The sequence below is a fragment of the Scyliorhinus torazame genome, unplaced genomic scaffold (genome assembly GCF_047496885.1).
Source record: "Scyliorhinus torazame isolate Kashiwa2021f unplaced genomic scaffold, sScyTor2.1 scaffold_1368, whole genome shotgun sequence".
NCBI classification, from domain to species: Eukaryota; Metazoa; Chordata; class Chondrichthyes; order Carcharhiniformes; family Scyliorhinidae; genus Scyliorhinus; species Scyliorhinus torazame.
The window spans coordinates 1-24,908 of record NW_027309095.1 but is presented as its reverse complement, the minus strand read 5'-3'; the positions used below and the strand labels follow the sequence as shown (position 1 = coordinate 24,908).

At 62.8% G+C, this 24,908-nt stretch overlaps 1 protein-coding gene across 1 annotated transcript; it reads right to left on the bottom strand.

Moving 5' to 3' along the window:
• Window positions 1-212: 212 nt before the first annotated feature.
• On the bottom strand, window positions 213-24,902 carry LOC140407236 (cap-specific mRNA (nucleoside-2'-O-)-methyltransferase 1-like; the record flags this gene model as incomplete). The annotated part of the gene is made up of 3 exons (XM_072494877.1): window positions 24,846-24,902; window positions 19,436-19,567; window positions 213-338 (listed from the first exon to the last, which is right to left on the bottom strand). Coding segments are annotated over exons 2-3 (249 nt in total), but the record flags the coding sequence as incomplete, so codon positions are not given.
• Window positions 24,903-24,908: the final 6 nt, after the last annotated feature.

Here is a 24,908-nt window from a genome sequence, read left to right as displayed (position 1 = left end):
TGTAACGTGACTGTACTGTGTGTAACAGTCTGTAACGTTACTGTACTGTGTGTAACAGTCTGTAACGTGACTGTACTGTGTGTAACAGTCTGTAACGTGACTGTACTGTGTGTAACAGTCTGTAACGTGACTGTACTGTGTGTAACAGTCTGTAACGTTACTGTACTGTGTGAACGCTGGCACGATGTTGTCTGCTGACTTCTCCAGCTCACCTCTCCTTTCAGCTCCTGTATGATTTCCACCTGGAGCAGCGTGTCCCTCGGCAACTCTGTCTTGAAGTTTTCCAACTTCTTCCAGCGCATCGGCATTCCGCCATCCCACAGGTAGATCTGGCATTTCTGTCGAGAAAGAGTTCAAATCCCAATGAACAAAGGGCCAATCGCAGCAACATTACAAACCCCCAATCACTCCTTGGTGCCCTCATCTTCACAACCTCACCACCTGGAGGTTCCCCTCCAAGTCACTCACCACCCTGACTGGGAAATATATCGCCGTTCCTTCACTGTCGCTGGGGCAACATCCTGGGACTCCCTCCCTAACAGCACAGTACAGCCCCCCCGCTCCGCCCCGCGGTACAGCCCCCCCGCTCCGCCCCGCGGTACAGCCGCTCCGCCCCGCGGTACAGACGCTCCGCCCTGCGGTACAGACGCTCCGCCCCGCGGTACAGCCCCCCCGCTCCGCCCCGCGGTACAGCCGCTCCGCCCCGCGGTACAGCCGCTCAGCCCGCGGTACAGACGCTCCGCCCCGCGGTACAGCCCCCCCGCTCCGCCCCGCGGTACAGCCGCTCCGCCCCGCGGTACAGCCGCTCAGCCCGCGGTACAGACGCTCCGCCCCGCGGTACAGCCGCTCAGCCCCGCGGTACAGACGCTCCGCCCCGCGGTACAGTCGCTCCGCTCCGCCCGCGGTACAGAAGCTCCGCCCCGCGGTACAGTCGCTCCGCTCCGCCCGCGGTACAGAAGCTCCGCCCCGCGGTACAGACGCTCCGCCCCGCGGTACAGTCGCTCCGCTCCGCCCGCGGTACAGAAGCTCCGCCCCGCGGTACAGTCGCTCCGCTCCGCCCGCGGTACAGAAGCTCCGCCCCGCGGTACAGATGCTCCGCTCCGCCCCGCGGTACAGATGCTCCGCCCCACGGTTCAGACGCTCCGCCCCGCGGTACAGACGCTCCGCCCCGCGGTACAGATGCTCCACCCCGCCCCGCGGTACAGATGCTCCGCTCCGCCCGCTGTACAGCCGCTCCGCCCCACGGTTCAGACGCTCCGCCCCGCGGTACAGCCGCTCCGCCCCGCGGTACAGATGCTCCGCTCCGCCCGCTGTACAGCCGCTCCGCCCCACGGTTCAGACGCTCCGCCCCGCGTTACAGACGCTCCGCCCCGCGGTACAGACGCTCCGCCCCGCGGTACAGACGCTCCGCCCCGCGGTACAGACGCTCCGCCCCGCGGTACAGACGCTCCGCCCCGCGGTACAGACGCTCCGCCCCACTGTACAGCCGCTCCGCCCCACGGTACAGACGCTCCGCCCCGCGGTACAGACGCTCTGCCCCGCGGTACAGACGCTCTGCCCCGCGGTACAGCCGCTCCGCCCCACGGTACAGACGCTCCGCCCCGCGGTACAGACGCTCTGCCCCACTGTACAGCCGCTCCGCCCCGCGGTACAGTCGCTCCGCCCCGCGGTACAGTCGCTCCGCCCCGCGGTACAGTCGCTCCGCTCCGCCGTGCTGTACAGTCGCTCCGCTCCGCCGTGCTGTACAGTCGCTCCGCCCCGCCCCGCGGTACAGCCGCTCCGCCCTGCGGTACAGCCGCTCCGCCCCGCGGTACAGTCGCTCCGCTCCGCCCCGCGGTACAGCCGCTCCGCCCTGCGGTACAGCCGCTCCGCCTCGCGGTACAGACGCCCCGCCCTGCGGTACAGCCGCTCCGCCCTGCGGTACAGAAGCTCCGCCCTGCTGTACAGCCGCTCCGCCCCGCGGTACAGTCGCTCCGCCCCGCGGTACAGTCGCTCCGCTCCGCCGTGCTGTACAGTCGCTCCGCTCCGCCGTGCTGTACAGTCGCTCCGCCCCGCCCCGCGGTACAGCCGCTCCGCCCTGCGGTACAGCCGCTCCGCCCCGCGGTACAGTCGCTCCGCTCCGCCCCGCGGTACAGCCGCTCCGCCCTGCGGTACAGCCGCTCCGCCTCGCGGTACAGACGCCCCGCCCTGCGGTACAGCCGCTCCGCCCCGCGGTACAGACGCCCCGCCCTGCGGTACAGACGCTCCGCCCCGCGGTACAGACGCCCCGCCCTGCGGTACAGCCGCTCCGCCCCGCGGTACAGACGCTCCGCCCTGCGGTACAGACGCTCCGCCCCGCGGTACAGACGCCCCGCCCTGCGGTACAGCCGCTCCGCCCCGCGGTACAGCCGCTCCGCCCTGCGGTACAGCCGCTCCGCCCCGCGGTACAGCCGCTCCGCCTCGCGGTACAGCCGCTCCGCCCCGCGTTACAGACGCTCCGCCCTGCGGTACAGCCGCTCCGCCCCGCGGTACAGACGCTCCGCCCCGCGGTACAGACGCTCCGCCCCGCGGTACAGCCGCTCCGCCCCGCGGTACAGCCGCTCCGCCCCGCGGTACAGACGCTCCGCCCCGCGGTACAGACGCTCCGCCCCGCGGTACAGACGCTCCGCCCCGCGGTACAGCCGCTCCGCCCCGCGGTACAGCCGCTCCGCCCCGCGGTACAGCCGCTCCGCCCCGCGGTACAGCCGCTCCGCCCCGCGGTACAGCCGCTCCGCCCCGCGGTACAGACGCTCCGCCCTGCGGTACAGCCGCTCCGCCCCGCGGTACAGACGCTCCGCCCCGCGGTACAGACGCTCCGCCCCGCGGTACAGACGCTCCGCCCCGCGGTACAGACGCTCCGCCCCGCGGTACAGCCGCTCCGCCCCGCGGTACAGAAGCTCCGCCCCGCGGTACAGAAGCTCCGCCCCGCGGTACAGAAGCTCCGCCCTGCGGTACAGCCGCTCCGCCCTGCGGTACAGACGCTCCGCCCCGCGGTACAGCCGCTCCGCCCTGCGGTACAGACGCTCCGCCCCGCGGTACAGCCGCTCCGCCCTGCGGTACAGACGCTCCGCCCCGCGGTACAGCCGCTCCGCCCTGCGGTACAGCCGCTCCGCCCTGCGGTACAGAAGCTCCGCCCCGCGGTACAGCCGCTCCGCCCTGCGGTACAGACGCTCCGCCCCGCGGTACAGCCGCTCCGCCCTGCGGTACAGACGCTCCGCCCCGCGGTACAGAAGCTCCGCCCTGCGGTACAGCCGCTCCGCCCCGCGGTACAGACGCTCCGCCCCGCGGTACAGAAGCTCCGCCCTGCGGTACAGCCGCTCCGCCCCGCGGTACAGCCGCTCCGCCCCGCGGTACAGAAGCTCCGCCCCGCGGTACAGCCGCTCCGCCCCGCGGTACAGCCGCTCCGCCCCGCGGTACAGACGCTCCGCCCTGCGGTACAGCCGCTCCGCCCTGCGGTACAGAAGCTCCGCTCCGCCCGCTGGACAGCCGCTCCGCCCTGCGGTACAGAAGCTCCGCTCCGCCCGCTGGACAGCCGCTCCGCCCTGCGGTACAGCCGCTCCGCCCTGCGGTACAGCCGCTCCGCCCCGCGGTACAGCCGCTCCGCCCCGCCCGCGGTACAGCCGCTCCGCCCCGCCCGCGGTACAGCCGCTCCGCCCTGCGGTACAGCCGCTCCGCCCTGCGGTACAGAAGCTCCGCCCTGCGGTACAGACGCTCCGCTCCGCGGTACAGACGCTCCGCCCCGCGGTACAGCCGCTCCGTCCTGCGGTACAGACGCTCCGCCCCGCGGTACAGCCGCTCCGCCCTGCGGTACAGACACTCCGCCCTGCGGTACAGAAGCTCCGCCCTGCGGTACAGAAGCTCCGCCCTGCGGTACAGACGCTCCGCCCCGCGGTACAGACGCTCCGCCCCGCGGTACAGACGCTCCGCCCCGCGGTACAGAAGCTCCGCCCTGCGGTACAGAAGCTCCGCCCTGCGGTACAGAAGCTCCGCCCCGCGGTACAGCCGCTCCGCCCCGCGGTACAGACGCTCCGCCCTGCGGTACAGAAGCTCCGCCCTGCGGTACAGAAGCTCCGCCCTGCGGTACAGAAGCTCCGCCCTGCGGTACAGAAGCTCCGCCCTGCGGTACAGAAGCTCCGCCCTGCGGTACAGAAGCTCCGCCCTGCGGTACAGAAGCTCCGCCCTGCGGTACAGACGCTCCGCCCTGCGGTACAGAAGCTCCGCCCTGCGGTACAGAAGCTCCGCCCTGCGGTACAGACGCTCCGCCCCGCGGTACAGACGCTCCGCCCTGCGGTACAGAAGCTCCGCCCTGCGGTACAGAAGCTCCGCCCCGCGGTACAGCCGCTCCGCCCCGCGGTACAGACACTCCGCCCTGCGGTACAGAAGCTCCGCCCTGCGGTACAGAAGCTCCGCCCTGCGGTACAGACACTCCGCCCTGCGGTACAGCCGCTCCGCCCCGCGGTACAGACACTCCGCCCCGCGGTACAGACACTCCGCCCTGCGGTACAGCCGCTCCGCCCCGCGGTACAGACACTCCGCCCTGCGGTACAGAAGCTCCGCCCTGCGGTACAGCCGCTCCGCCCCGCGGTACAGCCGCTCCGTCCTGCGGTACAGCCGCTCCGTCCTGCGGTACAGACGCTCCGCCCCGCCCTGCGGTACAGACGCTCCGCCCCGCGGTACAGCCGCTCCGCCCTGCGGTACAGCCGCTCCGCCCCGCGGTACAGCCGCTCCGTCCTGCGGTACAGAAGCTCCGCCCTGCGGTACAGAAGCTCCGCTCCGCCCGCTGGACAGCCGCTCCGCCCCGCGGTACAGCCGCTCCGCCCTGCGGTACAGACGCTCCGCCCCGCGGTACAGACGCTCCGTCCTGCGGTACAGAAGCTCCGCCCTGCGGTACAGCCGCTCCGCCCCGCGGTACAGCCGCTCCGTCCTGCGGTACAGAAGCTCCGCCCTGCGGTACAGAAGCTCCGCTCCGCCCGCTGGACAGCCGCTCCGCCCTGCGGTACAGCCGCTCCGCCCTGCGGTACAGACGCTCCGCCCCGCGGTACAGACGCTCCGTCCTGCGGTACAGAAGCTCCGCCCTGCGGTACAGACGCTCCGCCCCGCGGTACAGACGCTCCGCCCCGCGGTACAGCCGCTCCGCCCTGCGGTACAGAAGCTCCGCCCTGCGGTACAGACGCTCCGCCCCGCGGTACAGCCGCTCCGCCCTGCGGTACAGCCGCTCCGCCCCGCGGTACAGCCGCTCCGTCCTGCGGTACAGAAGCTCCGCCCTGCGGTACAGCCGCTCCGCCCCGCGGTACAGCCGCCCCGCCCCGCGGTACAGCCGCTCCGTCCTGCGGTACAGCCGCTCCGTCCTGCGGTACAGAAGCTCCGCCCTGCGGTACAGAAGCTCCGCCCTGCGGTACAGCCGCTCCGCCCCGCGGTACAGCCGCTCCGCCCCGCGGTACAGCCGCCCCGCCCCGCGGTACAGCCGCTCCGCCCCGCGGTACAGCCGCTCCGTCCCGCGGTACAGACGCTCCGCCCTGCGGTACAGACGCTCCGCCCCGCGGTACAGCCGCTCCGCCCCGCGGTACAGCCGCTCCGTCCCGCTGTACAGACGCTCCGCCCCGCGGTACAGACGCTCCGCCCCGCGGTACAGACGCTCCGCCCCGCGGTACAGTCGCTCCGCCCCGCGGTACATCCACTCCGCCCCGCGGTACAGCCGTCCTGCTCCGCCCCGCGGTACAGCCGCCCCGCCCCGCGGTACAGCCGCTCCGCCCCGCGGTACAGCCGTCCTGCTCCGCCCCGCGGTACAGCCGCCCCGCCCCGCGGTACAGCCGCTCCGTCCTGCGGTACAGCCGCTCCGTCCTGCGGTACAGACGCTCCGCCCCGCCCTGCGGTACAGACGCTCCGCCCCGCGGTACAGCCGTCCTGCTCCGCCCCGCGGTACAGCCGCCCCGCCCCGCGGTACAGCCGCTCCGCCCCGCGGTACAGCCGCTCCGCCCCGCGGTACAGCCGCTCCGCCCCGCGGTACAGCCGCTCCGCCCCGCGGTACAGCCGCTCCGCCCCGCGGTACAGCCGCTCCGCCCCGCCCTGCGGTACAGACGCTCCGGCCCGCCCCGCGGTACAGCCGCTCCGCCCCGCGGTACAGCCGCTCCGCCCCGCGGTACAGCCGTCCCGCCCCGCGGTACAGCCGCTCCGCCCCGCGGTACAGCCGCTCCGCCCCGCGGTACAGCCGCTCCGCCCCGCGGTACAGCCGCTCTGCCCGCCCTGCGGTACAGCCGCTCCGCCCCGCGGTACAGCCGCTCCGCCCTGCGGTACAGCCGCTCCGCCCCGCGGTACAGCCGCTCCGCCCCGCGGTACAGCCGCTCCGCCCCGCGGTACAGCCGCTCCGCCCCGCGGTACAGCCGCTCCGCCCCGCGGTACAGCCGCTCCGCCCCGCGGTACAGCCGCTCCGCCCCGCGGTACAGCCGCTCCGCCCCGCGGTACAGCCGCTCCGCCCCGCGGTACAGCCGCTCCGCCCCGCGGTACAGCCGCTCCGCCCCGCGGTACAGCCGCTCCGCCCCGCGGTACAGCCGCTCCGCCCTGCGGTACAGCCGCTCAGCCCCGCGGTACAGACGCTCTGCCCGCCCCGCGGTACAGCCGCTCCGCCCCGCGGTACAGCCGCTCCGCCCCGCGGTACAGCCGCTCCGCCCCGCGGTACAGCCGCTCCGCCCCGCGGTACAGCCGCTCCGCCCCGCGGTACAGCCGCTCCGCCCCGCGGTACAGCCGCTCCGCCCCGCGGTACAGCCGCTCCGCCCTGCGGTACAGCCGCTCCGCCCTGCGGTACAGACGCTCTGCCCGCCCCGCGGTACAGCCGCTCCGCCCCGCGGTACAGCCGCTCCGCCCCGCCCCGCGGTACAGCCGCTCCGCCCCGCCCTGCGGTACAGACGCTCCGCCCCGCGGTACAGCCGCTCCGCCCCGCCCCGCGGTACAGACGCTCCGCCCCGCGGTACAGCCGCTCCGCCCCGCGGTACAGCCGCTCCGCCCCGCGGTACAGCCGCTCCGCCCCGCGGTACAGCCGCTCCGCCCCGCGGTACAGCCGCTCCGCCCCGCGGTACAGCCGCTCCGCCCCGCGGTACAGCCGCTCCGCCCCGCGGTACAGACGCTCCGCTCCGCCCCGCGGTACAGACGCTCTGCCCGCCCTGCGGTACAGCCGCTCCGCCCCGCGGTACAGCCGCTCCGCCCCGCGGTACAGACGCTCCGCTCCGCCCCGCGGTACAGACGCTCCGCTCCGCCCCGCGGTACAGACGCTCTGCCCGCCCTGCGGTACAGCCGCTCCGCCCTGCGGTACAGACGCTCCGCCCCGCCCTGCGGTACAGCCGCTCCGCCCCGCGGTACAGACGCTCCGCCCTGCGGTACAGCCGCTCCGCCCCGCGGTACAGACGCTCCGCTCCGCCCTGCGGTACAGCCGCTCCGCTCCGCCCTGCGGTACAGACGCTCCGCTCCGCCCTGCGGTACAGCCGCTCCGCCCCGCGGTACAGACGCTCCGCTCCGCCCCGCGGTACAGCCGCTCCGCCCCGCGGTACAGACGCTCCGCTCCGCCCTGCGGTACAGACGCTCCGCTCCGCCCTGCGGTACAGCCGCTCCGCCCTGCGGTACAGAAGCTCCGCCCCGCGGTACAGCCGCTCCGCCCCGCGGTACAGCCGCCCCGCCCCGCGGTACAGACGCTCCGCCCTGCGGTACAGAAGCTCCGCCTCGCGGTACAGACGCTCCGCCCCGCGGTACAGCCGCTCCGCCCCGCGGTACAGCCGCTCCGCCCCGCGGTACAGCCGCTCCGCCCCGCGGTACAGCCGCTCGGCTCCGCCCTGCGGTACAGACGCTCCGCCCCGCGGTACAGCCGCTCGGCTCCGCCCTGCGGTACAGACGCTCCGCCCCGCGGAACAGCCGCTCCGCCCTGCGGAACAGCCGCTCCGCTCCGCGGTACAGCCGCTCCGCCCCGCGGTACAGCCGCTCCGCCCCGCGGTACAGCCGCTCCGCCCTGCGGTACAGACGCTCCGCCCCGCGGTACAGCCGCTCCGCCCCGCGGAACAGCCGCTCCGCCCTGCGGAACAGCCGCTCCGCTCCGCGGTACAGCCGCTCCGCCCCGCCCCGCGGTACAGCCGCTCCGCTCCGCCCTGCGGTACAGCCGCTCCGCCCCGCGGTACAGTCGCTCCGCCCCGCGGTACAGCCGCTCCGCCCCGCGGTACAGCCGCTCCGCCCCGCGGTACAGCCGCTCCGCCCCGCGGTACAGTCGCTCCGCCCCGCGGTACAGACGCTCCGCCCCGCTGTACAGACGCTCCGCCCCGCGGTACAGCCGCTCCGCCCCGCGGTACAGACGCTCCGCCCCGCGGTACAGACGCTCCGCCCCGCGGTACAGTCGCTCCGCCCCGCTGTACAGACGCTCTGCCCCGCGGTACAGTCGCTCCGCCCCGCGGTACAGCCGCTCCGCCCCGCCCTGCAGTACAGACGCTCTGCCCGCCCCGCGGTACAGACGCTCCGCCCCGCGGTACAGCCGCTCCGCCCCGCGGTACAGCCGCTCCGCCCCGCGGTACAGCCGCTCCGCCTCGCGGTACAGACGCTCCGCCCCGCGGTACAGCCGCTCCGCCCCGCGGTACAGCCGCTCCGCCCCGCGGTACAGACGCTCCGCCCCGCGGTACAGCCGCTCCGCCCCGCGGTACAGCCGCTCCGCCCCGCGGTACAGCCGCTCCGCCCCGCGGTACAGATGCTCCGCCCCGCGGTACAGATGCTCCGCCCCGCGGTACAGCCGCTCCGCCCCGCGGTACAGCCGCTCCGCCCCGCGGTACAGCCGCTCCGCCCCGCGGTACAGACGCTCCGCCCCGCGGTACAGACGCTCTGCCCTGCGGTACAGACGCTCCGCCCTGCGGTACAGCCGCTCCGCCCCGCGGTACAGCCGCTCCGCCCCGCGGTACAGATGCTCCGCCCCGCGGTACAGATGCTCCGCCCCGCGGTACAGCCGCTCCGCCCCGCGGTACAGCCGCTCCGCCCCGCGGTACAGCCGCTCCGCCCCGCGGTACAGCCGCTCCGCCCCGCGGTACAGACGCTCCGCCCCGCGGTACAGCCGCTCCGCCCCGCGGTACAGACGCTCCGCCCTGCGGTACAGACGCTCCGGCCCGCCCCGCGGTACAGCCGCTCCGCCCCGCGGTACAGCCGCTCCGCCCCGCGGTACAGCCGTCCCGCCCCGCGGTACAGCCGCTCCGCCCCGCGGTACAGCCGCTCCGTCCCGCGGTACAGCCGTCCCGCCCCGCGGTACAGCCGCTCCGCCCCGCGGTACAGCCGCTCCGCCCCGCGGTACAGCCGTCCCGCCCCGCGGTACAGCCGCTCCGCCCCGCGGTACAGCCGCTCCGCCCCGCGGTACAGCCGTCCCGCCCCGCGGTACAGCCGCTCCGCCCCGCGGTACAGCCGCTCCGCCCCGCGGTACAGCCGCTCCGCCCCGCGGTACAGCCGCTCCGCCCCGCGGTACAGCCGCTCCGCCCCGCGGTACAGCCGCTCCGCCCCGCGGTACAGCCGCTCCGCCCCGCGGTACAGCCGCTCCGCCCCGCCCTGCGGTACAGACGCTCCGGCCCGCCCCGCGGTACAGCCGCTCCGCCCCGCGGTACAGCCGCTCCGCCCCGCGGTACAGCCGCTCCGCCCCGCGGTACAGCCGCCCCGCTCCGCCCCGCGGTACAGCCGCTCCGCCCCGCGGTACAGCCGCTCCGCCCCGCGGTACAGCCGCTCCGCCCCGCGGTACAGCCGCTCCGCCCCGCGGTACAGCCGCTCCGCCCCGCGGTACAGCCGCTCCGCCCCGCGGTACAGCCGCTCCGCCCCGCCCTGCGGTACAGCCGCTCCGCCCTGCGGTACAGCCGCTCCGCCCCGCGGTACAGCCGCTCCGCCCCGCCCTGCGGTACAGCCGCTCCGCCCTGCGGTACAGCCGTCCCGCCCCGCGGTACAGCCGCTCCGCCCCGCGGTACAGCCGCTCCGCCCCGCGGTACAGCCGCTCCGCCCCGCGGTACAGCCGCTCCGCCCCGCCCTGCGGTACAGACGCTCTGCCCGCCCCGCGGTACAGCCGCTCCGCCCCGCGGTACAGCCGCTCCGCCCTGCGGTACAGACGCTCCGCCCCGCGGTACAGCCGCTCCGCCCCGCGGTACAGCCGCTCTGCCCGCCCCGCGGTACAGCCGCTCCGCCCCGCGGTACAGCCGCTCCGCCCCGCGGTACAGACGCTCTGCCCGCCCCGCGGTACAGCCGCTCCGCCCCGCGGTACAGCCGCTCCGCCCCGCGGTACAGCCGCTCCGCCCCGCGGTACAGCCGCTCCGCCCTGCGGTACAGCCGCTCCGCCCCGCGGTACAGCCGCTCCGCCCCGCGGTACAGCCGCTCCGCCCCGCGGTACAGCCGCTCCGTCCCGCGGTACAGCCGCTCCGCTCCGCGGTACAGACGCTCTGCCCGCCCTGCGGTACAGCCGCTCCGCCCCGCGGTACAGCCGCTCCGCCCCGCGGTACAGCCGCTCCGCCCTGCGGTACAGACGCTCTGCCCGCCCTGCGGTACAGCCGCTCCGCCCCGCGGTACAGCCGCTCCGCCCCGCGGTACAGCCGCTCCGCCCCGCGGTACAGCCGCTCCGCCCCGCGGTACAGACGCTCCGCCCCGCGGTACAGCCGCTCCGCCCTGCGGTACAGACGCTCTGCCCGCCCTGCGGTACAGCCGCTCCGCCCCGCGGTACAGCCGCTCCGCCCCGCGGTACAGCCGCTCCGCCCCGCCCCGCGGTACAGCCGCTCCGCCCCGCCCCGCGGTACAGCCGCTCCGCTCCGTGGTACAGCCGCTCCGCTCCGCCCTGCGGTACAGAAGCTCCGCCCCGCCCCGCGGTACAGCCGCTCCGCCCTGCGGTACAGCCGCTCCGCTCCGCGGTACAGCCGCTCCGCCCCGCCCTGCGGTACAGCCGCTCCGTCCTGCGGTACAGCCGCTCCGCCCCGCCCTGCGGTACAGCCGCTCCGCCCCGCGGTACAGCCGCTCCGCCCCGCCCTGCGGTACAGCCGCTCCGCCCCGCGGTACAGCCGCTCCGTCCTGCGGTACAGACGCTCCGCCCTGCGGTACAGCCGCCCCGCCCTGCGGTACAGCCGCTCCGTCCTGCGGTACAGCCGCTCCGCCCCGCCCTGCGGTACAGCCGCCCCGCCCTGCGGTACAGCCGCTCCGTCCTGCGGTACAGCCGCTCCGCCCCGCCCTGCGGTACAGACGCTCCGCCCCGCCCCAATGACGCTCCGCTCCGGCCCGCGGTACAGACGCTGCGAGTGTCTGGATTCTGCAGCTGCGAGAGTCAGGTTTCTGCAGCTGCGAGAGTCAGGTGTCTGCAGCTGCGAGAGTCAGGAATCTGCAGCTGCGAGAGTCAGGATTCTGCAGCTGCGAGAGTCAGGATTCTGCAGCTGCGAGAGTCAGGATTCTGCAGCTGCGAGAGTCAGGTTTCTGCAGCTGCGAGAGTCAGGATTCTGCAGATGCGAGAGTCAGGATTCTGCAGATGCGAGAGTCAGGATTCTGCAGCTGAGAGAGTCTGGATTCTGCAGCTGCGAGAGTCTGGATTCTGCAGCTGCGAGAGTCTGGATTCTGCAGCTGCGAGAGTCAGGATTCTGCAGCTGCGAGAGTCTGGATTCTGCAGCTGCGAGAGTCTGGTTTCTGCAGCTGCGAGAGTCTGGTTTCTGCAGCTGCGAGAGTCAGGTTTCTGCAGCTGCGAGAGTCTGGTTTCTGCAGCTGAGAGAGTCTGGATTCTGCAGCTGCGAGAGTCTGGATTCTGCAGCTGCGAGAGTCTGGATTCTGCAGCTGCGAGAGTCAGGATTCTGCAGCTGCGAGAGTCTGGATTCTGCAGCTGCGAGAGTCTGGTTTCTGCAGCTGCGAGAGTCTGGTTTCTGCAGCTGCGAGAGTCAGGTTTCTGCAGCTGCGAGAGTCTGGTTTCTGCAGCTGCGAGAGTCAGGTTTCTGCAGCTGGGAGAGTCAGGATTCTGCAGATGCGAGAGTCAGGATTCTGCAGCTGAGAGAGTCAGGATTCTGCAGCTGCGAGAGTCAGGATTCTGCAGCTGAGAGAGTCAGGTGTCTGTAGCTGAGAGAGTCAGGTTTCTGCAGCTGCGAGAGTCTGGATTCTGCAGCTGCGAGAGTCTGGATTCTGCAGCTGCGAGAGTCTGGATTCTGCAGCTGCGAGAGTCAGGTTTCTGCAGCTGCGAGAGTCAGGTTTCTGCAGCTGCGAGAGTCAGGATTCTGCAGCTGCGAGAGTCAGGATTCTGCAGCTGCGAGAGTCAGGATTCTGCAGCTGCGAGAGTCAGGTGTCTGTAGCTGAGAGACAGGTTTCTGCAGCTGCGAGAGTCAGGTTTCTGCAGCTGAGAGAGTCAGGATTCTGCAGCTGAGAGTCAGGATTCTGCAGCTGAGAGAGTCAGGATTCTGCAGCTGCGAGAGTCAGGTTTCTGCAGCTGAGAGAGTCAGGTTTCTGCAGCTGAGAGAGTCAGGTTTCTGCAGCTGAGAGAGTCAGGTGTCTGTAGCTGCGAAAGTCAGGTGTCTGTAGCTGAGAGACAGGATTCTGCAGCTGCGAGAGTCAGGTTTCTGCAGCTGCGAGAGTCAGGTGTCTGCAGCTGCGAGAGTCAGGATTCTGCAGCTGAGAGAGTCAGGATTCTGCAGCTGCGAGAGTCAGGATTCTGTAGCTGCGAGAGTCAGGATTCTGCAGCTGCGAGAGTCAGGTGTCTGTAGCTGAGAGACAGGATTCTGCAGCTGCGAGAGTCAGGATTCTGCAGCTGAGAGACAGGTTTCTGCAGCTGCGAGAGTCAGGATTCTGCAGTTGCGAGAGTCAGGATTCTGCAGTTGCGAGAGTCAGGATTCTGCAGCTGCGAGAGTCAGGATTCTGCAGCTGCGAGAGTCAGGATTCTGCAGCTGCGAGAGTCAGGATTCTGCAGCTGCGAGAGTCAGGATTCTGCAGCTGCGAGAGTCAGGAATCTGCAGTTGCGAGAGTCAGGATTCTGCAGTTGCGAGAGTCAGGATTCTGCAGCTGCGAGCGTCAGGATTCTGCAGCTGCGAGAGTCAGGATTCTGCAGCTGCGAGAGTCAGGATTCTGCAGCTGCGAGAGTCAGGATTCTGCAGCTGCGAGAGTCAGGTGTCTGTAGCTGAGAGACAGGTTTCTGCAGCTGCGAGAGTCAGGTTTCTGCAGCTGCGAGAGTCAGGTGTCTGTAGCTGCGAAAGTCATGATTCTGCAGCTGCGAGAGTCAGGAATCTGCAGCTGCGAGAGTCAGGATTGTGCAGCTGCGAGAGTCAGGATTCTGTAGCTGAGAGACAGGTTTCTGCAGCTGCGAGAGTCAGGTTTCTGCAGCTGCGAGAGTCAGGTGTCTGTAGCTGCGAAAGTCAGGATTCTGCAGCTGCGAGAGTCAGGATTCTGCAGCTGCGAGAGTCAGGATTCTGCAGCTGAGAGAGTCAGGATTCTGCAGCTGAGAGAGTCAGGATTCTGCAGCTGAGAGAGTCAGGATTCGGCAGCTGCGAGAGTCAGGTGTCTGCAGCTGAGAGACAGGTTTCTGCAGCTGCAAGAGTCAGGATTCTGCAGCTGCGAGAGTCAGGATTCTGCAGCTGCGAGAGTCAGGATTCTGTAGCTGAGAGACAGGTTTCTGCAGCTGCGAGAGTCAGGTTTCTGCAGCTGCGAGAGTCAGGTGTCTGTAGCTGCGAAAGTCAGGATTCTGCAGCTGCGAGAGTCAGGATTCTGCAGCTGCGAGAGTCAGGATTCTGCAGCTGCGAGAGTCAGGATTCTGCAGCTGCGAGAGTCAGGATTCTGCAGCTGCGAGAGTCAGGATTCTGCAGCTGCGAGAGTCAGGATTCTGCAGCTGCGAGAGTCAGGATTCTGCAGCTGCGAGAGTCAGGATTCTGTAGCTGAGAGACAGGTTTCTGCAGCTGCGAGAGTCAGGTTTCTGCAGCTGCGAGAGTCAGGTGTCTGTAGCTGCGAAAGTCAGGATTCTGCAGCTGCGAGAGTCAGGATTCTGCAGCTGCGAGAGTCAGGATTCTGCAGCTGAGAGAGTCAGGATTCTGCAGCTGAGAGTGTCAGGATTCGGCAGCTGCGAGAGTCAGGTGTCTGTAGCTGAGAGACAGGTTTCTGCAGCTGCGAAAGTCAGGTGTCTGTAGCTGAGAGTCAGGATTCTGCAGCTGCGAGAGTCAGGATTCTGCAGCTGCGAAAGTCAGGATTCTGCAGCTGCGAGAGTCAGGTTTCTGCAGCTGAGAGAGTCAGGTTTCTGCAGCTGCGAGAGACAGGTTTCTGCAGCTGCGAGAGACAGGTTTCTGCAGCGGCGAGAGTCAGGATTCTGCAGCTGCGAGAGTCAGGATTCTGCAGCTGAGAGAGTCAGGATTCTGCAGCTGCGAGAGTCAGGTTTCTGTAGCTGCGAGAGTCAGGTTTCTGTAGCTGCGAGACAGGTTTCTGCAGCTGAGAGAGTCAGGATTCTGCAGCTGCGAGAGACAGGTTTCTGCAGCTGCGAGAGACAGGTTTCTGCAGCTGCGAGAGTCAGGTGTCTGTAGCTGAGAGACAGTTTTCTGCAGCTGCGAGAGTCAGGATTCTGCAGCTGCGAGAGTCAGGATTCTGCAGCTGCGAGAGTCAGGTGTCTGTAGCTGAGAGTCAGGATTCTGCAGCTGCGAGAGTCAGGTGTCTGTAGCTGAGAGAGTCAGGTGTCTGTAGCTGAGAGACAGGTTTCTGCAGCTGCAAGAGTCAGGTTTCTGCAGCTGCGAGAGTCAGGATTCTGCAGCTGCGAGAGTCAGGATTCTGCAGCTGCGAGAGTCAGGTTTCTGCAGCTGCGAGAGTCAGGTTTCTGCAACTGCGAGAGTCAGGATTCTGCAGCTGCGAGAGTCAGGATTCTGCAGCTGCGAGAGTCAGGATTCTGCAGCTGCGAGAGTCAGGATTCTGCAGCTGCGAGAGTCAGGTTTCTGCAGCTGCGAGAGTCAGGTGTCTGTAGCTGAGAGACAGGTTTCTGCAGCTGCGAGAGTCAGGATTCTGCAGCTGCGAGAGTCAGGATTCTGCAGCTGCGAGAGTCAGGTGTCTGTAGCTGAGAGACAGGTTTCTGCAGCTGCGAGAGTCAGGATTCTGCAGCTGCGAGAGTCAGGTGTCTGTAGCTGAGAGACAGGTTTCTGCAGCTGCGAGAGTCAGGATTCTGCAGCTGAGAGAGTCAGGTGTCTGTAGCTGCGAGAGTCAGGATTCTGCAGCTGAGAGAGTCAGGTGTCTGTAGCTGAGAGACAGGTTTCTGTAGCTGAGAGACAGGTGTCTGTAGCTGAGAGACAGGTTTCTGCAGCTGCGAGAGTCTGGATTCTGCAGCTGCGAGAGTCAGGATTCTGCAGCTGCGAGAGTCAGGATTCTGCAGCTGCGAGAGTCAGGATTCTGCAGCTGCGAGAGTCAGCTGTCTGCAGCTGCGAGAGTCAGGATTCTGCAGCTGCGAGAGTCAGGTGTCTGCAGCTGCGAGAGTCAGGTGTCTGCAGCTGCGAGAGTCAGGATTCTGCAGCTGCGAGAGTCAGGTTTCTGCAGCTGCGAGAGTCAGGTTTCTGCAGCTGCGAGAGACAGGTTTCTGCAGCTGCGAGAGTCAGGATTCTGCAGCTGCGAGAGTCAGGTGTCTGTAGCTGAGAGACAGGTTTCTGCAGCTGCGAGAGTCAGGTTTCTGCAGCTGCGAGAGACAGTTTTCTGCAGCTGCGAGAGACAGTTTTCTGCAGCTGCGAGAGTCAGGTGTCTGTAGCTGAGAGACAGGTTTCTGCAGCTGCGAGAGTCAGGTGTCTGTAGCTGAGAGACAGGTTTCTGCAGCTGTGAGAGTCAGGATTCTGCAGCTGAGAGAGTCAGGTTTCTGCAGTTGCGAGAGTCTGGATTCTGCAGATGCGAGTCAGGATTCTGCAGCTGCGAGAGTCAGGTTTCTGTAGCTGAGAGACAGGTTTCTGCAGCTGCGAGAGTCAGGATTCTGCAGCTGAGAGAGTCAGGTGTCTGTAGCTGCGAGAGTCAGGATTCTGCAGCTGAGAGAGTCAGGTGTCTGTAGCTGAGAGACAGGTTTCTGTAGCTGAGAGACAGGTGTCTGTAGCTGAGAGACAGGTTTCTGCAGCTGCGAGAGTCTGGATTCTGCAGATGCGAGTCAGGATTCTGCAGCTGCGAGAGTCAGGTGTCTGTAGCTGAGAGACAGGTTTCTGCAGCTGCGAGAGTCAGGATTCTGCAGCTGCGAGAGTCAGGTGTCTGTAGCTGAGAGACAGGTTTCTGCAGCTGCGAGAGTCAGGATTCTGCAGCTGAGAGAGTCAGGTGTCTGTAGCTGCGAGAGTCAGGATTCTGCAGCTGAGAGAGTCAGGTGTCTGTAGCTGAGAGACAGGTTTCTGTAGCTGAGAGACAGGTGTCTGTAGCTGAGAGACAGGTTTCTGCAGCTGCGAGAGTCTGGATTCTGCAGCTGCGAGAGTCAGGATTCTGCAGCTGCGAGAGTCAGGATTCTGCAGCTGCGAGAGTCAGGTGTCTGCAGCTGCGAGAGTCAGGATTCTGCAGCTGCGAGAGTCAGGTGTCTGCAGCTGCGAGAGTCAGGATTCTGCAGCTGCGAGAGTCAGGTTTCTGCAGCTGCGAGAGTCAGGTTTCTGCAGCTGCGAGAGTCAGGTTTCTGCAGCTGCGAGAGACAGGTTTCTGCAGCTGCGAGAGTCAGGATTCTGCAGCTGCGAGAGTCAGGTGTCTGTAGCTGAGAGACAGGTTTCTGCAGCTGCGAGAGTCAGGTTTCTGCAGCTGCGAGAGACAGTTTTCTGCAGCTGCGAGAGACCGTTTTCTGCAGCTGCGAGAGTCAGGTGTCTGTAGCTGAGAGACAGGTTTCTGCAGCTGCGAGAGTCAGGTGTCTGTAGCTGAGAGACAGGTTTCTGCAGCTGTGAGAGTCAGGATTCTGCAGCTGAGAGAGTCAGGTTTCTGCAGTTGCGAGAGTCTGGATTCTGCAGATGCGAGTCAGGATTCTGCAGCTGCGAGAGTCAGGTTTCTGTAGCTGAGAGACAGGTTTCTGCAGCTGAGAGAGTCAGGTTTCTGCAGCTGCGAGAGTCAGGATTCTGCAGCTGCGAGAGTCAGGATTCTGCAGTTGCGAGAGTCAGGATTCTGCAGTTGCGAGAGTCAGGTTTCTGCAGCTGCGAGAGTCAGGATTCTGCAGCTGAGAGACAGGTTTCTGCAGCTGAGAGAGTCAGGATTCTGCAGCTGCGAGAGTCAGGATTCTGCAGCTGCGAGAGTCAGGATTCTGATCCAATTCTGATCAGATTCTGATCCAAAAAGACGAGGTGTTGGGTGTCTTAAAAAATATTAAGGTAGATAAGTCCCCAGGGCCTGATGGGATCTACCCCAGAATACTGAAGGAGGCTGGAGAGGAAATTGCTGAGGCCTTGACAGAAATCTTTGGATCCTCGCTGTCTTCAGGGGATGTCCCGGAGGACTGGAGAATAGCCAATGTTGTTCCTCTGTTTAAGAAGGGTAGCAAGGATAATCCCGGGAACTACAGGCCGGTGAGCCTTACTTCAGTGGTAGGGAAATTACTGGAGAGAATTCTTCGAGACAGGATCTACTCCCATTTGGAAGCAAATGGACGTATTAGTGAGAGGCAGCACGGTTTTGTGAAGGGGAGGTCGTGTCTCACTAACTTGATAGAGTTTTTCGAGGAGGTCACTAAGATGATTGATGCAGGTAGGGCAGTGGATGTTGTCTACATGGACTTCAGTAAGGCCTTTGACAAGGTCCCTCATGGTAGACTAGTACAAAAGGTGAAGTCACACGGGATCAGGGGTGAGCTGGCAAGGTGGATTCAGAACTGGCTAGGCCATAGAAGGCAGAGGGTAGCAATGGAGGGATGCTTTTCTAATTGGAGGGCTGTGACCAGTGGTGTTCCACAGGGATCAGTGCTGGGACCTTTGCTGTTTGTAGTATATATAAATGATTTGGAGGAAAATGTAACTGGTCTGATTAGTAAGTTTGCAGACGACACAAAGGTTGGTGGAATTGCGGATAGCGATGAGGACTGTCTGAGGATACAGCAGGATTTAGATTGTCTGGAGACTTGGGCGGAGAGATGGCAGATGGAGTTTAATCCGGACAAATGTGAGGTAATGCATTTTGGAAGGGCTAATGCAGGTAGGGAATATACAGTAAATGGTAGAACCCTCAAGAGTATTGAAAGTCAAAGAGATCTAGGAGTACAGGTCCACAGGTCATTGAAAGGGGCAACACAGGTGGAGAAGGTAGTCAAGAAGGCATACGGCATGCTTGCCTTCATTGGACGGGGCATTGAGTATAAGAATTGGCAAGTCATGTTGCAGCTGTATAGAACCTTAGTTAGGCCACACTTGGAGTATAGTGTTCAATTCTGGTCGCCACACTACCAGAAGGATGTGGAGGCTTTAGAGAGGGTGCAGAAGAGATTTACCAGAATGTTGCCTGGTATGGAGGGCATAAGCTATGAGGAGCGATTGAATAAACTCGGTTTGTTCTCTCTGGAACGAAGGAGGTTGAGGGGCGACCTGATAGAGGTCTACAAAATTATGAGGGGCATAGACAGAGTGGATAGTCAGAGGCTTTTCCCCAGGGTAGAGGGGTCAATTACTAGGGGGCATAGGTTTAAGGTGAGAGGGGCAAGGTTTAGAGTAGATGTACGAGGCAAGTTTTTTACGCAGAGGGTAGTGGGTGCCTGGAACTCGCTACCGGAGGAGGTAGTGGAAGCAGGGACGATAGGGACATTTAAGGGGCATCTTGACAAATATATGAATAGGATGGGAATAGAAGGATACGGACCCAGGAAGTGTAGAAGATTGTAGTTTAGTCGGGCAGTATGGTCGGCGCGGGCTTGGAGGGCCGAAGGGCCTGTTCCTGTGCTGTACATTTCTTTGTTCTTTTTGTTCTTTGATTCTGCAGTTGCGAGAGTCAGGATTCTGCAGTTGCGAGAGTCAGGTTTCTGCAGTTGCGAGAGTCAGGTTTCTGCAGTTGCGAGAGTCAGGTGTCTGTAGCTGAGAGTCAGGATTCTGCAGCTGCGAGAGTCAGGATTCTGCAGCTGCGAGAGTCAGGATTCTGCAGTTGCGAGAGTCAGGATTCTGCAGTTGCGAGAGTCAGGATTCTGCAGTTGCGAGAGTCAGGTTTCTGCAGTTGCGAGAGTCAGGTGTCTGTAGCTGAGAGAGTCAGGATTCTGCAGCTGCGAGAGTCAGGTGTCTGTAGCGAGCTGCACTTCCTGCACACGGCAGTCTTGGGCACACCTCAGTGGGTTTTTATGACACTCAGTGGCCACAATCACTGAGACTAGCTCCATCTTCCAGATTTACTCATGTATTAAATTAAAATTCTATCAGCTGCTTTGGTGGATCAGAACCCGTTTCCCCACAGCGTTGACCTGGCCCTCTGGATTCCTGGTCCAGATTACATCACTGTCATGCTCCATGTCCTTACAACCCGACCCCACGGTCTCTCCCCCACTTACCCCCATGCCCAGGAGGAAGTGCTGTTGCCCACCGGCTACCATACATCGATAGTCTAAGACATGGCTGATCTTCTGAATGACTTGCGCAGAGAGCAGAGTGGGTTTATAGTTGAATGTATCCATATCGATACCCTGCAGAGAAAGAGAGAGAGAAAACACATGAACAGCAGATTCCTCCCCCCCGCTCCGAGAGAGCGAGCAACGGACCCCGACACAGAGCTAGTTACGTCCCGAGAAATAGTCACTTTCCAAAATACTTTGGACTCTGGGATGGTTCCTACAGATTGGAGGGTGGCGAAAGTAACCCCGGTGTTCAAAAGGGGAGGTCGAGAGAAAACAGGGAACGAGAGACCAGTGAGCTTAACATCGTCCGTCAATCACAGAAATCTCCGACACGGAGGGAGGCCCTTCGGCCCTAACCTGTCCATGCCAACCAAAAAGCCCATCTGAGCCAACCCCCATTTGCCTGCATTCGGCCCATATCCCTCGCAACCTTTCCCATCCATGTATCTGTCCCAATGCCTTTTCAATGTTGTCAATGTCCCTGCCTCACCCACTCCCTCCGGCAGCTCATTCCACACACGTCCCACCCTCTGGGGTGCTCCTCAGGTTCCCAGTAATTCTTTCCCCTCTGAACTGAACTCTAATTCTCCATTCCCCAACCCTGAGAAAAAGACTGAGTGCATCGCCCCGATCCATGCCTCTCGCGATCTTATCCACCTCTATAATATCACCCCTCAGTCTCCTGCACTCTCTCCAGTTTAATAACATCTTTCCTGTAGCAAGGCGACCAAAACTGACCACAATACTCCGGGTGCGGCCTCACCAACGCCCTGTACAACTGCAACATAACCTCCCAACTTCTAAACTCAATGCCCTGACTGATGAAGGCCAGCTTGCCAAAAGCCTTCTTCGCTGTCCTGTCTACCTGTGACTCCACCTTTAGAGAACCGTGCACCTGAACTCCAAAGTCCCTCTGTTCCCCGATACTGAAGAACAAAGAAATGTACAGCCCGGGAACAGGCCCTTCGGCCCTCCAAGCCCGTGCCGACCATGCTGCCCGACTAAACTACAATCTTCCACACTTCCGGGGTCCGTATCCCTCCATTCCCATCCTATTCATGTATTTGTCAAGATGCCCCTTAAATGTCCCTATCGTCCCTGCTTCCACCGCCTCCTCCGGTAACGAGTTCCAGGCACCCACTACCCTCTGCGTAAAAAACTTGCCTCGTACATCTCCTCTAAACCTTGCCCCTCTCACCTTAAACCTATGCCCCCTAGTAATTGACCCCTCTACCCTGGGGAAAAGCCTCTGACTATCCACTCTGTCTATGTCCCTCATAATTTTGTAGACCTTTATCAGGTCTCCCCTCAACCTCCTTCGTTCCAGTGAGAACAAACCGAGTTTATTCAACCGCTCCTCATAGCTAATGCCCTCCATACCAGGCAACATTCTGGTAAATCTCTTCTGCACCCTCTCTAAAGCCTCCACATCCTTCTGGTAGTGTGGCGACCAGAATTGAACACTATACTCCAAGTGTGGCCTAACTAAGGTTCTATACAGCTGCAACATGACTTGCCAATTCTTATACTCAATGCCCCGGCCAATGAAAGCAAGCATGCCGTATGCCTTCTTGACTACCTTCTCCACCTGTGTTGCCCCTTTCAGTGACCTGTGGACCTGTACTCCTAGATCTCTCTGTCAATACTCGAGGGTTCTACCATTCACTGTATATTCCCTACCTGCATTAGACCTTCCAAAATGCATTTCCTGAAAGTCATATCTTGACCTGACTGAGCAGAGAAGACCGAGGGGCGATCTGATCGAGGTGGACAAGATTATGAGGGGCATGGAGAGGGCGGATAGCTGTCCCCTTAGTTGAAGGGTCGGTTAAGAGGGGGACACTTGTTCAAGGGGCAGGAGGTTTGGGGGGGGGGGATTTGAGGAAAAACGTTTTTACCCAGATGGTGGTGAGGGTCTGGAACGCGCGGCCTGGGAAGGTGGTAGAGGCGGGATGTCTGGTACCTGGATCAGCACTTAGCACAAAGAACGACGCAGGTCATGACATTGAAGGCCATGAGCCAAGTGGTGGAAAACGGAGCGGGGAAGGCAGTTCACGTGCAAACCCGATGGGCCTATCCTGCACGGTTTGATTCGGTGATATTAACGATTTGGGGCCATGATCGAGAAGACGACAATAATGGGCTGCGTTGAGTGGATCCTGAGAGGCGTGGAGGAAGCGAGGCACCTGGGAGTGAATGTCCTCAGATCCCTGAAGGAGGCAGAGCAGGTTGGCCAGATGCTTAAGACGACAGGCGGAATCCTTTTGACTGATTCGCCGTGGTATAGAGTAGAAGAGCAGGGAGGTAACACTGGAACTGTACAAAACATTAGTTAGACCGCCGCAGGGTAGAGAGTAAGTGCATTGGGGAAGGTTGTAAGGTTTTCGGGCAATTCGGCCCTTTTTTGGACTGTTCAAGAGTAAAATCCAGAGACTGGAACATAACCAAATTTGAGCTGGGTAGGTGTATGGATACTTACAAACCCCCCCCCCCCAGGAGCTACAAGGAAGAAGGAGCCGGACAACTAGATAAGATTAAACACAGACAAAGGGCATGGTAATACAAAGGGGCCTGCCTGCAAGCAGGACAATGGGATGGTCATAGCCCCCATGCAGATGTAAATGACTTGGCCTCCACCAGAGCGGAATCCAATCAACACCCCATCAACATAGCAAGGTGAGAATAGCAGCGATCTCCGGAGCAGATGGAAGACTTTGAAAATCTTCACAAGGGAGCTTAACCTCGTTATCACAAAAAGCAGACTGTCTGGGCTCAGTATATTGCGCTGGCAAAGCCCCGGAAAGATAAACGGTAGAAAAACCCGAGTTGGAGGCGGACCTGGGGGAGGTACTCCAATCTTGACAGAAGCCACCGGCAGGAACTCACTGGGTGGAGGGGGCGGAGTCAGCGCCAAATTCAAATCGGGACAGGTCTGCCTGGCTGGAAGGAGCGGACCTGCGAGGAGAACCCGGAAGCTAACAGCTCTGACCGGCTCAAAGGGGGCGGGACCAGCGGGAACTTTAAACTTGGACCGATTCAATGCAAATCGGGCTGGCTGAACACAGGAAAAAGCCAGGTAAAACAATATAAAAGGGGCTGTGTGTCGATTGAGGGTCTCTTGGCTTGACCTCTCCACCTTCGACCTGACCTCCCGCTCGAGCTGCAGCCCTGGACTGTAAGTACCCTGCAGCAGCTTGCGAAACTCCCGGGACTTTGATAGTGGTTGAGGCTTTGGGGCAGGGGACTTGATTTGTGTTTTGTGCCATTGCTAAAATTGTGTAACAATAAGATTTTTCGTTGTGTCCGTTATAATACTTCCTGAATAGACTTAGTTTGTGTTAGAGTTTAAGATTTTATTATAATTTCTTCTGTTTGATGATTTTGACCTGGGTTTTGCAATAAACCTCGATTTGCTGATAATTGGAGTCGTTTAAATTCTTCAATCTCACACCAGCGATCTCTGACCAAGTCATTGTTAAGATATTCCTCACCTTAATTCCGGGGTCGAGAATCTGGGGTCATCTTGAACGATTCGAACCCGTTGACTCAGGACAGGCTGCTGGTTAGGTAATAAACAGCAGTGTCCTATTCTCTCTCTTGGGAAAGCTACTCCAGCGAAGTAGGAACCGGGTGGGTGTTGTACCACCGGCAAGAGAGACAATCACCTGGGCATTGGTGGGGGTCTGGATATCTGTGTGATATAAGCCTCAGGCTTCCGGTTAGGGATAAACGGCAGGCTTGATTCAGTGCTCTCTCCCGCGGAGGTGTCCCAGTGCGACATCCCCTGGCCTCTGAAGTTTCAGTGCCAGCTGGAGAGAGACACACACAAGATACTCAAACCCCAGATATCGGCCCAGTAGTGGAGTAGCAGAGATGGGAGTAGCAAAGATGGAACCCTCTACAGGGTGTAGAGGAGACTTGCAATGATGCTGTTACCCAGCACTGTGACACTGCAGCTTTGAGGAAAGACTAGAGAGGCTGGGACTATTCTCCTGGGAACAGAGGCTGCGGGCAGATTCGATCGAGATGTAGAAACATGTGAGGGGCCTGGATAGAGGGATGGCAAAGGCCGATTTACGTCAGCCAGAGGGCAGTGACTGGGGGCAGAGGTTTAACAAGATTGGGGAAAAGATTAGAGGGGAGATGAGGAAAATGTTTTTCACCCAGAGGGTTGTGGCAAGTCACGGCCTGAAAGGTGGGAGAAGCAGAAACCCTTCACCGCAAGTGCTGTAACTCCCAGGGCTACGGAACAACTGCTGGAGACCGCGATGAGGCCGGGGGTTAGCACTGGTACTGCGGCGCTGAAGGCCCTGGTTCGAATCCCGGCCCTGGGTCACTGTCCGTGTGGCATTTGCACATTCTCCCCATGTCTGCGTGGGTTTCATCTCCACAACCCAAAGATGTGCAGGTTAGGTGGAGACCACGCTAAATTGCCCCTTAATTGGGAAAAAAATAATTGGGTACTCTGAATATATTTTTGTCAAAGAGATCTAGGAGTACAGGTCCACAGGTCATTGAAAGGGGCAACACAGGTGGAGAAGGTAGTCAAGAAGGCATACGGCATGCTTGCCTTCATTGGCCGGGGCATTGAGTATAAGAATTGGCAAGTCATGTTGCAGCTGTATAGAACCTTAGTTAGGCCACACGGAGTATAGTGTTTAATTCTGGTCGCCACACTACCAGAAGGATGTGGAGGCTTTAGAGAGGGTGCAGAAGAGATTTACCAGAATGTTGCCTGGTATGGAGGGCATAAGCTATGAGGAGCGATTGAATAAACTCGGTTTGTTCTCACTGGAACGAAGGAGGTTGAGGGGCGACCTGATAGAGGTATACAAAATTATGAGGGGCATAGACAGAGTGGATAGTCAGAGGCTTTTCCCCAGGGTAGAGGGGACAATTACTAGGGGGCATAGGTTTAAGGTGAGAGGGGCAAGGTTTAGAGTAGATGTACGAGGCAAGTTTTTTACGCAGAGGGTAGTGGGTGCCTGGAACTCGCTACCGGAGGAGGGGGTGGAAGCAGGGACGATAGGGACATTTAAGGGGCATCTTGACAAATATATGAATAGGATGGGAATAGAAGGATACGGACCCAGGAAGTGTAGAAGATTGTAGTTTAGTCGGGCAGTATGGTCGGCACGGGCTTGGAGGGCCGAAGGGCCTGTTCCTGTGCTGTACATTTCTTTGTTCTTTGTTCTTTGGGGGCTCGTTTTCCAGCCGACGGGAATACGATGGGCAGAGTGACCTCGTTATGTGTTGTCGATTTTCTGTGTCTGGTGGTCCCGACGGAATCAGTGACAGAGAGCAAGGGCGGGACAGGTTAATGTAAACTCATCTGGCAAATATCTACCTGGATCAGTTCGCAAAACTTGTTCTTGGCATCAGTCGTGCTGTGGGCAACGCGTGCCTTATC